The sequence below is a fragment of the Vulpes vulpes genome, chromosome X, assembly GCF_048418805.1.
Source record: "Vulpes vulpes isolate BD-2025 chromosome X, VulVul3, whole genome shotgun sequence".
NCBI lineage: Eukaryota > Metazoa > Chordata > Mammalia > Carnivora > Canidae > Vulpes > Vulpes vulpes.
Genome location: NC_132796.1, coordinates 41,762,244 through 41,774,849, shown reverse-complemented (window position 1 = coordinate 41,774,849; position 12,606 = coordinate 41,762,244). Strand labels below are relative to the sequence as shown.

The following is a 12,606-nucleotide window of genomic DNA, read 5'->3' as shown; positions in this document are numbered from 1 at the left end:
TCTATTGGACAACAGCAAGAGTTCATACTGATGATGGTTTCTCACTGGCTGAGTTGCAGGAGTAGTCAGTTTCTTAAAGGAGATAGGATGTACATCTTTCCTTTGTTGGGGGCCTATAATTAAACATTCTTTCCTGTTGAGATACTTCTGTTGGGTGTGTAGCTGAAACTTTTTGCAGTAGACATTGTGCTATAGGCTTTCTCTACCAGCCTCCCCTTCTAACATCCTGAGTCCATTTAAGTAAGGTTTCCCTTTCTTAATTTTCACACAGTGGTCTTCCCCAAACAGTATATATAATGTAATGAGTAGAGGCATGGATCTTGGAGCCTAGCTACCTGAATTCAAATGGTAGCATTTGCTAAATTGTGTGACCTTAGGCAGTTTCTTCATCTGAAAATGTCAGATGAGTGGCCTTGGGGTGGGTATCTCCCACTCATTTGGAAATCAATCTTTCTGGACTAGCATCTGTCCAGGAGACCTCAAAAGGAAGAGGCTACCCTATTATTACTGTGTCCCAATCCCAGCCATTTGTCTGTTCATTCAGCACTACTTTAGTGCCAACTGTGTATATTGCCTTGCCCAGTGCTGGGGCCAAATAAGGTCTTCTCCATTCCAAGCTGTATAGGTTTGACCTGTTTTCAATGCAAACCCCATCTTTGAGTGTACCACACATTTAGGAGAGGTCACAGGCCATAAGTGATCAGTGTCCTGCGTTTTCACAAGCAAACATAACTGTGGGACCAGAACAAAGGTTAAGAAACATCTCCAGCCAGAGATCCAGGAACACTTAATTCTGGAACATCTCTGAATTCTGGCTGCATCTCCCAAGCACTGGTGAGTCATAACTTAATTCGCAGTACTTTTTTGGTCTTCCTTGGTGATACATACAATAATGGTGCATTTTATGATCAGTGGTGACTCAGGATCAACCAGTAGTAGGAAGATTAATAGCAGCAGTGGCATCTAATGTTTGTAGTTGCCTCAAGGAGCCAGGCACTTTGCAGACAGTTTAATTCTGCAACCTTGCAAAGTATGCAATTTTTTTGTCTCAAATTAAAGATGGGGAAAACTGAGGCCCAGAAGGGTCAAGCAACTTGCCCATGGTCAGTACTGGTTTGCCAAGCCCATGCCTGCAGTGCTCCTGAGGATTCAGGGGTTGTATGATACAAGGTCTTCTCCATGACAAAGCCTGCTGAGGGGGTCCCAGCACACTGGATTTCTAGAGTTTCCTAGCAGGGAGTGGGGAGCCAGGTGAGTGATGCTGACAGGCCCTTCCTAGACTCAGCTGGGCCCTGGTGACCTGGCTGAGGTGGGGTGGGGAGTAGAGTGGAAGGTGAAGAACCATGAAAGAATTAAAAGGAACTTGAAACTCCCTCCTTCAGCTTCTGTGGCTCCAGGGCAGTTCTTAAGGAGCAAAATCAGCTCCCACTTCCCACACCTCCACCCTCACCGTGGCTCTCCTTTGCTCCTTCCCCTAGCCCCCAGCCTGCACCTCTGATGTTTCAGAAATTCATCCACTGGTCTTGCAGATGAATGAAGCCTGATCTCTCCAGATTCCTCCTCACTGTTCTCTTTCTCCCCCACTCCCCTCTTCCTCCCCTAAAGCTAGGATACCTGAGATCTCCTTATCCACCAGATTTCAGAAATGAGAAGGAGGAGATACCTCTTCCAAGGCTCTGATGTGCAAGAGCGTCTAATCACTCCCCCTGGAAATAGCTTTAAACACCAGGGACAGTTTTGAGTTGCTCCTTTTTTTCTGGTGAGTAATTTCCTAGAAGAGGAGGGGGGAATCAGTTACATACTGTTATTCGGCTCATTGTATAAATGAAGAAACAGGCTCAGAGGTGGGGGGTCTTGCCCAGGTTCTAGAGCAGATCTATCTTATTACTAAGTCTTTGCCTCTTCAGTTGCCACTGGTCAGGACTTGGTTTGCTCTGAGAACTGGGCAGAACCAAATTTTAAAATTGAGAAAGGGATCCTGCCCATCAAGATCCTGGTGTGTGAGTTGTGTACATGGAGAGTAAGTCTGACCATCCAGTATTCTCTTGATCTAATATTGTGTTGATTAGACTTTTTTTAAATAAGTAAGTAAAGGAATAAATAACTCCTGATCATTCACCATGCTCAACCTCACACCAAGCTTTCCCTACCTCAAGGCTTTGCACGGGCTGTTCGCTCTGCCTTGAATGCCCTCCCCGCAAAAGTTTATTGGTTGACTCCTCTCTCTTTAGATTCTTCACAACTGTCACCTCCTCCGGGTGGCTTTCCCTAAATGTTCCATCTGAAGCTGTTCCCCCTCAGCCTATCACAGCACTTGTCATGATCTGAAACTATCTGTTGTTTCTGTTTGATTCCTGGTTTTGTATCTGTCTCCTCCAGTAGAATGTTGGCCTCACTAGGTTTTCTTCCCACTGGTTTAGCTCCAACCCCTAAAGTAGTGCTGGGCAACAAATGTTTGTGGAAAGAAAGGCAGAAGGAAACAAAGAAATAAATGAGGGAACAAATGAGTGAATGTACACGGGTAAGGCTAAATAAATGAAATGGGATAGGTGAATAAAAGACACTTTGGGGGAAAAGGACCCCAAATTTCCACATTTGGAATATAAACCAATTTGAGATTAGAGAAACAAAAAGACAGTTATTTTATTTTGGTTTAAAACTCATTATGTGAGAAGCACTGAGAAATTCTGTATAAAAAGGGGCCCTGGCTACTGCTAGGGTGAATGTTTGGGGACCAGTCAGAGATAACTGCATTGGAAGGGTTGGTGGGGAAGAAACGGGACCTGAGGGCCTGGAGGCCAGGAGTGGAGGACAGCAAGCAGCAGCTGCCAGGGGAGGAGGCTCAGAACAGGTGTGGAAGGTGACTCAGTCATCCCATTCATCGTCCTCATCCTCGTCGCCGGCCTGGTCCTCCCCTTCGTCTGAGAGGGAGAGAAAAAGCAGAACTCAAGATGGGCAGAAGGGTTCAAAGGCCCTGGGTAATGTAAGGTTCTTGGGGTCTGAGAGGTCAGGACTCAGGGTCTGGGGCAAGGGGCTGAGATCTCCTGCTGGGAAGTCAGATCTGGGGGCCTGTGCAGTTGGATGAGCAAGGGGGCCACCCAGAGGAGGGAGAGTTAGGGTGTAGGTTGAAGTTGGAATCAAAGTTAATACCATTGTCAGAAATGTAGTTAGGTGGGTTACTGCCCAACTATGTGGTTACTGCCACACAAGGGTTAATGTTAACAGGCTTGTTATTTACTGGGGTGAATTTTAAGTATTATAAGCAAAGGTGGAGTACATTACAATAGTGCTGTTTCATAACAGGCTAATGTTAATATTGTTGACCTATAATGGGTTATTGATATCACTGTCAAAAGAGGAAGTTTGTTATAATATTGTCATATAATGGATTCATATTAATCTGTGGGCTTACTCTGGGATTAATGTTAATACTGTCATTAATCTGTTGAGGTTCACATTACCCTCATCTAATTGTCATATAATAGTAATATTATTGACACAATTAGGGGGATGAATGTTATTATGATAGATTGGGTTGGTTATGATATTATTATCATATTACAAGCTAATGTTCATCTATTGACACAGAGTTCAAGTTCATATTATTGTCTATGGTGGGGCCCTTTATAATATCATCACATATGGGCTAATGTTATACACTACTGGACATACAGGATTAATATTAATATTGTGGCCATGCCTTGGCATTAATGTTAATGTTATTGTCAAAGAGTGAATTCTATTATTGTTCCATAATGACAGTGTTAATATTGTCACAAAGAAGACAAACGTGAGAATCATGATGGGGTTAATGTTACTATGGATACAGGACACCTGGTGGCTCAGAGGTTGAGCATTTGCCTCCTGATCAGGGCAGGGATCAAGTCCCACATCGGGCTCCCTGCAAGGAGCCGGCTTCTCCCTCTGCCTATGTCTCTGCCTCTCTCTGTGTCTCTCATGAATAAATAAGTAAATCTTTAAAAGAAATGTACTATGAATGGTAACCGGTAGAGTTGTTCTGAGGCCAACACTAGCCCTAGGAACTGGGCTCACTGTCCTGGCAAAGGGCAGGCTCTCACCTGAGGAGTGGATGGCTCTGCTTCTCTTCTGCATCACGTGCATCAGGGCTCCCACCAACCCTTCTGAGCTCTGAGGTGGAGGCTGCAGTGCTGAGCTCTCTGGGGCCCCAGGGGTCTGGAGCAAGCAGGATCCAGCATAGAGGGTTCAGGGCCCATGATAGGAGCACACCTCCCTGCCACTTCCTCATTATTTCCCCTCCCATATTCTCAAGTCCCCTTCTAGGTTCCCAGCCTGTCTCTCCCCACCAGCCTCCCAGCCCTATCACTGAAACCCAAAAGCCTGGGACCTCCATCAGTTTGGCCCTGGCCCCCTAATATCCAGACATGCCCAGCACACCCAAGTCCCAGATCCCCAATCCTCCATCTTGCCCGTCTTCACCTTGTTCAGCTGAATTCCCTGCCGGATTTGATCCAAAAGCGCCCCCCGACCTCCACCAGGAGTCGGGCCCCCAGAAGGCCCCAGAGCAGGAGGAGGGGGAGGGACTGGCCCCTCCCCAGAGCTGGGTGGTGGTGGTGGTGGTGGTGGTGGTGGTGGTGGTGGTGGAGGCACAGGAGGCCCTCCAGCTCCAGGGGGTGGAGGGGGCAGTGGTCCAGAACGTCCAGTGGCTGGCGGGGGTGGTGGTGGAGGGCCCCCTCGGCCTGAGGGTGGGGGTCCCCGGGGAGTTGGTGGGGGTGGAGCATTTCCCAAAGGAACAGGGGGCAGTGGACCAGAACGACCCTTGTTGCTCCCTATAGTAGGGGGCCTGGGAGCCTGGTTTCCTCCTCTGGATGGTGGTGGGGGTGGTGGAAGCGGCTCTGAGGGGGGAAAATAACATAGCTATTGTTATAATTATCTTCAGAGCCTCAGTTTTGCTCATTTGTAAAATGGCACCCCAACTGACCAACTCCTGATTCAAGCACTATAAGGGTTTCCATGAGAACTGAATGACTAGCAGTGTATCTCTTAGAAACCAGCGACTAGGGCTGGAGAAGATGGGGGGTGGGGGGGTGCTCACCCTGGCGCCTCATCTCTTGCCGCACAGCCTCCAGCCCACCCTGGTCCTCAATGAAGTCATAGATAAGTTTAGAGGTCTCAGCATCTGTGAGCTGGGCCTCACTGATTCCTGCCCTGGAGAACAGTCTCCGCAGATCCGGGTCCAGGTTGTTTACCTGCCCAGGAGGAGAAAGGCCAGGGCAGGAGTGGGGGAATAAGGTGGATAGGGGAGGGGCACCGATTATCACTGGGTCCACCTCAGAGGGAGACCTGAGAGGAGTGTAGAAAGGGTGGGGTCTGTGGGTAGGTCTGAGCCAGGGGACTTTGGATGGGTAGGTGGGTATTTAAGCAGGTCAAGGGGTCTTTGGAATTACTCACGTCAAATCCATTCTGGGGGTCCCACCCCACGTGGCTGACATGTCTGGGGGAGGTGAGGAGATCCCAGTGAAGCCCCACTGCCCTTCCTTCCCTCCTTTTCTGGTGAAGCCCTCTTGCCCTCCCCTGCCCAGAGGGACTCGGAAAGGCCAGAATTAATGGATGAATCATAAGTGAATGAATGAGTGACTGAATGAGAACAGTTCATAGCTTGTAGTGCCCATCTATCCATCCATCCCTTTTTCTACTATCCATCAACCCATCCATTTGTCCACCTAGCCATTTGCATTCACCTGTCAGACCACCAGTCTATCGTATATTTGTTTTTCCACCCATCTGCCCACATATATTTGTTTACCCAGTTGTCTGCCAATCTGTCTTCACACACCTTTGTCAATCCACTCATGTGCCCACCTTTCAATCCATCCACTCTTTTGTCTACCCATTCAACCACACTTCTATTTATCCACTGAACTGTCCATTCATCCACATATCTGGCCACCTATCCATCCCCATCTACCTTCTCTGTGAATCAACCAGATATCCATTCATCTGTCCACATACTCATCCACTCACCCATCCATCTATCCACCTACTTCCCATTTACCCATCTATCCAACCACCTATCCATTCATTCCCCAACTGACTCATTCATTCATTCATTCATTCATTCATTCATTCATTCATCCATCCATCCAACCATTTATCTATCTACCCACCCATTCACTCACCCACGAACCCACACAGGGCAGGACCAACCCACACAGGGCAGCCCACACAGGGCAGGACCAAGGTGAACCAAGTGAGGTGACGAAGGTGCAAAATTTAAGGAGGTCCTTACTCTCAGAGGCATGAATTGCAGTTGTGGGACCCTTAGAGTAAGTGCCTCTGTACATTTTGCAACCTTGGAACCTCACTTGCCTTTCCCTAGGCCTGGCCTTGCACCTACCCAACTCTCCACTCATCTGCCTACCCACTCACCCATCCATCTGCCCAACCTTCCATCCACCCAGCTCTCTTCCTGTCCAACTTTTCATCTGCCCCCCCAACAGGGACCTGTGGGACTAGTGGGGAGAGGTTCTCACTTGAATCCACTGGGTGCACCAATATCAGCCTTGCTGATCTTCTTCTTCCCTGAGCGTTTCTTATCAGCTGGGCCAGGCCCAAGTGCTGGGAGCCCACGGTACCGTGAACTCGTGATGTCCGGGTTCTGGATGTCCACTGTTACTAGCCCCAGGGACAGTGGGCCAGTTGCTGGGCCTGTGGGGATAATAGGGTGATTGAGCCATTGACCTACTTACCTACCAACCAAAGCGTAGGGGCAGAAGACAGGAAGAGTGTTGGGGGAATCTGCATGTGTGTTTGATGGTCACGGAGGGAGTAGATGAGGGGTCCAATTAGGGTTTATGGAGAAGTGGATGAGTGGGTCCCACAAACCAGTCTTACCTTCACCAATTCATTTATTTATTCATTGACTCCTGCTTATCACTTAAGTATTGATTCATTAATTCTGGCTCATTGACCAGAATTTGTTAAATTATTCAGTCAGTCATTGCTTTCTTCACTGATTGAAATGTTACGTCACTTATTCATTTATTTGCTGTTCAGTCACTCATTCATTAATTTAGGCAATCATCCATCCATCCATCCATCCATCCATCCTTCCATCCTTCCATCCATATATATATCCACATACTCATTCACCTATACATCTGTACACTCACCTATACATCTATACATCTATGTTTCCATCTTCCCATCAATTCATCCTCTACCCATCTATCCCTCCACCCACCCACCCATCCATTTGCCCACTTATCTCTGCACTCACCCAACTCACCCAACTACTTGCCCATCTCCACCCATCTATTCATTACTCCCCCATCCATCTGTCCACCCAGAGACACAGGGAAGAATCAGCACTCACCCCCTTGGTCTCCAGCTGGGTGTGGGGGCAAGGGTGGGGGCCCTCCTCTTCTCTCTGGAAAGATGGAATGGGTAGAGAACTATTACAACTCTGCCACAGGTTCCCGGACCAGCCCCTTCTTATCCTCCTTGAACTTGAGCACTCACCTTCACTGACTGGTGCTGGGGGTGAGGGTAGCTGGCGTCTGTCTGTGGAGAAACAGGTGGACTGAGAACCAGAACCATCAAGAGGGGCTTTTCCAGCTCGCTTCTCTTGCATACCCTTCTGCCCCACTTCCTTTCTTCCCCCAAGGCCTCCTCACCTCCACTTTGCCTCTGATTCCTTTTTTGTATCTTCTCCTGCACCAGGGCTCGGAAGGCCTGGGCCTCGCCCTCGTCTGCAAAGTTCAGCCCTGCTTGGCAGTCCTACACATATCTTGGGCTCAGTAGCCTTCCAGCCCCCCCCCCACCTTTCCCATTTCATCCCCACACCCCAACTGAGGCCCAACGGTTGAGTCGTCACTCACATCTCCAGCAAAGGTGTGGAAGAAGGGGGTAGGAGTGGAATAGACCAACTGTGAGTACAGCTCCTGTTCCCAGAGCAGCCGGCCAGCCTGGAGAATTTTGGGGGAAGCACACTGGTACTGAGGCATGCCCTGGGTGGCAGGCCTCTGTATCTGGACAAGGAGAATGGTGGCCTAATTTGGGGCCCCGGGATCAGATTGGAGATTTTCAGCTTATCAGCAGAGTTGGGAATCCATATGTCAGATGTGGAGGGTTGGGGTACTTAGGACTTAGGGGTATAGGGCTTAGATATTGCAGTGAGAGATTTGTATTTGGGGTTCAGAGCCCAAGATGTGGGACTTAGGCTTGAATGTGAGGATCTAGGACTCTAATCCTAGGAAACTGAGACCATACATAGACTCCATCTTACATCTTTTCTTTATGGGGCCTTCATTTGGGCAGGTGGGGCTCCAGTACTGGGAGTTGGGGTTGTCTGATACAGACTTGAAAGTTGAGGGGTGGAGAATTCAGTCAAGGGATATACAGTTTGATGTTTGTGAAGCAGAACTATGGCTTAGGAGCTAGGCAAACCTTTAGTGTCCAGGAGTTTTGATGAGGGATTTCTGGGACCCAAAATGTGGAGTTTAGAACAGATTTGAGGTTCAGGTAAAAATACAGTGCACATTTTTTTTTTTTTAGTTAATGAAACAGACTAGATTTAGGAACTATACTAATATTTTTTTGTAGGGGGGTGGTTTATAGATCTTGACAAGGGGTCAGTCATCAAAGACAAAGAAAGCCAAACTAGGGATGCCTGGGTGGCTCAGAGGTTGAGCATCTGCCTTTGACTCAGGGCATGATCCCAGAGTCGCGGGATCAAGTCCCGCATGAGGCTCCCTGCATGGAGCCTGCTTCTCCTCCCTCTTACTATGTCTCTGCCTCTCTCTCTGTGTCTCTCATGAATAAACAAATAAAATCTTTAAAAAAAAAAAAAAAAGAAAGAAAGCCAAACCACAGTTTGACGTCTGGATGAAGTCTTTGGTCCTGGGACTCAGGGGTTCACTGATCTGTCTAAGGCCTTGGGGCTATGGACACAGATCTGGGTTTGCGGGTTGAACACTGGTTTGCATGTCCAGTGCGGGGACGGGGGTCACCTGAAGGCCATAAAGACGGATGAAATAGGACTTCTGGGGGTTATCCTTCACGAAGCACACAGCCCCACAATGCTCCTTGGTCCAGTGCTCAGCTCCAGGAGGCAGTGCCAGGTACAGCTGAACAACAGCGGTGGCCAGTGTCTGGGAGGGAAGAGCAGGGCTCAGTGGAATCTGGTCAGCCAGAGGGTCCAGTTCTTCCTTCTCCATGGCTGTCCTGATTCCAAAGGAAGAGCCACAGCCAGAGGGAAAGCAGACAGATACTGAAATCAAGATCTTCCTGGGACTGGTGAATGGGGGTAAGTGGATTTTCAGAGAGGAGGTGATGGAGAAGAGAAGGAAGAGGGGAAGAGGAAGAGAGAAGGACAGAATAAGGATGGGGAAGAGGAGGAGAGGAAGAGTAGGAAAAGGAGGGAGACAGGGAAGGCCAGGAGATTCTCCAGCTCACCCAGCATTTCCGACCCAGCATCTCGAAGAGTCGCTGGTTCTCGTGGTCCTGGAGGAGTGTGGAGGGTATATTCTGCTGAACCCCTGGTCCTCCGCGACCCCCAGACCTGCCTCCCACAGGGCCCCCACTCATGGTGCCTCCTGCCCTTGTCCTCTCCGGCTAGGCTCTGGGTGCAGGGTAAGAAGAGGAACTTCCGCAGTGTGCAGGGGAACAGGAAGTACAAAAAACCACAAGGGAAACAAGTCCTCCAGGGGCCCCTGGGTGGGCCCAGCTGCCTCCTCCCTCCCTAGGACAGGCTTGGACCCTCCCCCTTCAGAATGGGGCCCTGCTCCATTTGACTAGTCAAGACCCATCTTTTGGATCAGCTCATGTCCTCCTCCTTTTTTTTACTCCCTGAGGCCCATCTCCCTCTGACTGGCTCAGATCCTCCTCCCTCTGATTAGCTGCAAGAGGTACAAGAGCTGCACTTCTGCCTGAGGACACCATGGCAGGAAGCAATCAGCGGGGTGGGGGGTCTCATTCTTCCCCAAAGCATCCAGTTGGTCTGGGCCTGAAGCCCAAGGCCCCTCATGCTGAAGGGTTACAGTGTTAAAACTTCTCCTCTGGGGTGCCTGAGTGGCTCAGCTGGTTAAGCGTCTGCCTTCACCTCAAGTCATGATCCCAGCATCCTGAGATGAGCCCACCACCCCCACCCCTCCAGTCGGATTCCTTGCTCAGTGGGTAGTCTGTTTCTTCCTTTCTCCCTCCCTCTGCTCTTGTGCTCTTCCCTCACTCATCACTAATCGGGCTCGCACTCTCTCTTTCTGAAAGAAAGAAAGAAAGAAAGAAAGAAAGAAAGAAAGAAAGAAAGAAAGAAAAGAAAGAAGAAAGGAAAGAAAGAAAGAAAGAAGAAAGGAAGGAAGGAAGAAAGAAAGGAAGCAAGCAAGCAAGCAAGCAAGCAAGCAAGCAAGCTTTTCCTCTAATGACACTGTAAGTGCCTGGGATCCCACCCATCTCCTGAGACTCCCAACAACGCACATATACCCAGCTCACTTCCCCATCCCTCACCCCTGCCTCCCAGTAGTTCCCAGATCACTTTCTGTTTATCATCCCTTGATAGCATATATGTACACCTTGGCAACGTCTTGTTTAATCCTCATTGCTTTTGAACTTTTAAAAATCTGTAATCTCCAGAGTCTTGCTTTTTTCCCATGCAACATCCTACTTTGATCCAACATTCGTGTACCTACTAAATGTGTGTGCCAGACAGGGTTCTGACCTCTGTAAATAATGACCCATCTAAATCCCCCTAATAGCCTATGGGACATACCTATCAGTATGGGGAAGAGGAGGAGAGGAAGAGTAGGAAAAGGAGGGAGACAGGGAAGGCCAGGAGATTCTCCAGCTCACCCAGCATTTCCGACCCAGCATCTCGAAGAGTCGCTGTCCATTTGATAGTGGGAAACAAGGAAACAGAGGCACACTGATTTTCCCAGTAGCTCTCAGTTAGCAAGTGATGGGGCCCGATGGATCCCACACCAGGTAGGCTGGGTCCAGAGTGCACACTTCCCATTACTGGGCTCCAAGGCCTTCTCTCTGGTAAAATCTGGATCTGCCTATAACAGTGGCCACTCCTTTTCGCTGCTACACGATATTCTTTTGTTTGACTGTATGATCTGTTTATTCATATTCTCCTGTTAACAGATATTTAGGCCATTTTTGGCTTTCGCTGTGAGGAGCTACACTGCTGTGGGTACTCCTGTACACATCTCCTGATCCACATGGGCACACACATACACTTGGAAGGGGAATTGGGGGACCTATAGGGTTTGTCCATCTCCAGAATGACCAGATCATTCCAGATTGTTCCCCCAAATGGATGCTAGCTCAGTCCTCATACCTCCCTAGGCCTCAGTTGCTTTACCGTTTGCAGACATGAAGCTCTCGGCTTCATACAGCAGTCCAGGGGAGCTAACATCTCCCTGGGGTGTGACTGAAATTTCTGGGTACCTGAAGGGAAACAGCACTTAGAAAGATGGCACCCTGGGGATCCCTGGGTGGCGCAGCGGTTTGGCGCCTGCCTTTGGCCCAGGGCGCGATCCTGGAGACCCGGGATCGAATCCCACGTCGGGCTCCCGGTGCATGGAGCCTGCTTCTCCCTCTGCCTGTGTCTCTGTCTCTGTCTCTGTCTCTCTCTCTCTCTCTCTCTCTGTGACTATCATAAATTAAAAAAAAAATAAAAAAAAAAATTAAAAAAAAAAAAGAAAGATGGCACCCACAGTCCTGCCAGGAAACCTGGCTTGAAGTTCCCTTCTGGTGTGGCAATTCCCACCTCCCTCCCCTCCCCTCCCCTCCCTTCCCCTCCTCACAATTTACCTTTTGGCACCCACAATTCACCAGACAATTTTGTACCTCCAAGCCTGGAGTGCCTTCCAGCCTGTTCTTGGGGCAAGACCATGCTTTATTCCTTAAAAAGCCATTGCATTCATTTTAATACTGCTCATCGTGCTCTTGCCACGTGCAATGCCTATCTCCGGTATCTGGCACAAACTAGACACTCAATAAATGTTTACTGAAGGAATCAATGAGGGCTTAGTGTCTAATTTGATTCAGTGTTTTCTGAGCTTTTTCTAAGGGCTTTATGTTTATTAACTCATTTCATATTCACAGGTGACCCCATGAGGTAAGCACTACTCTTATCCCCATTTTACTGATAGGGAAGCTGAGGCCCAGAGAAATTAGCTAACTTGCCCAAGATCACCCAGCTCGTAAATGGTGGTGCTGAGGCCAAATAAGTGACAAATGATTCCTAATCTGTCAAGTGCCACATGGGGGTAGAGAGAAAATTCTTCTGCTCCTTCTGTGTCTTTTGTTCTCCACCTTCCTCCTCCTTCTTTCTCTGCCCCTAGATCTGTCTCCCTTAAGTCTATACCAGTGGGCCTTAAGCCTCTGCTACATTTGCTGGCTATTTATTTTTTAAAATATTTTATTTATTTATTTGAGTGAGAGAATGAGTGAGAGAGAACAGGAGCAGGGGGGAAGGGGCAGAGGGAGAGGGAGGAGCAGACACCCCACTGAGCAGGAGAGCCCCTTGCAGAGCTCCATTCCATGACCTGAGCCAAAGGCAGACACATAACTGGCTAAGCCACCCAGACGCCTCACTAGTTGTTTTTTAAATTAACATTTAAAAGT

General features: G+C 48.7%; 1 protein-coding gene across 1 annotated transcript; it reads right to left on the bottom strand.

Annotated features, from left to right (window-relative positions):
• Positions 1–2,618: 2,618 nt before the first annotated feature.
• WAS (WASP actin nucleation promoting factor) lies at positions 2,619–9,639 on the bottom strand. The gene is made up of 12 exons (XM_025982453.2): positions 9,436–9,639; positions 8,991–9,131; positions 7,860–7,946; positions 7,656–7,758; positions 7,501–7,542; positions 7,355–7,408; positions 6,513–6,687; positions 5,431–5,473; positions 5,075–5,228; positions 4,459–4,874; positions 4,080–4,194; positions 2,619–2,921 (listed from the first exon to the last, which is right to left on the bottom strand). The coding sequence occupies exons 1-12, from the start codon at positions 9,565–9,567 to the stop codon at positions 2,866–2,868; spliced, it is 1,518 nt and encodes a 505-aa protein (XP_025838238.2). The 5' UTR covers positions 9,568–9,639; the 3' UTR covers positions 2,619–2,865.
• Positions 9,640–12,606: the final 2,967 nt, after the last annotated feature.

Excerpts from the sequence above, each read along its gene's own strand:
- WAS (XM_025982453.2), bottom strand. The coding sequence starts at position 9,567 with ATGAGTGGGGGCCCTGTGGGAGGCAGGTCTGGGGGTCGCGGAGGACCA. Across the intron at positions 7,947-8,990 it reads TCCGTCTTTATGGCCTTCAG|GCTGGCCGGCTGCTCTGGGA; the intron begins GTGACCCCCGTC and ends AAAATTCTCCAG. Across the intron at positions 2,922-4,079 it reads CAGAGCCATCCACTCCTCAG|ACGAAGGGGAGGACCAGGCC; the intron begins GTGAGAGCCTGC and ends TCTCCCTCTCAG.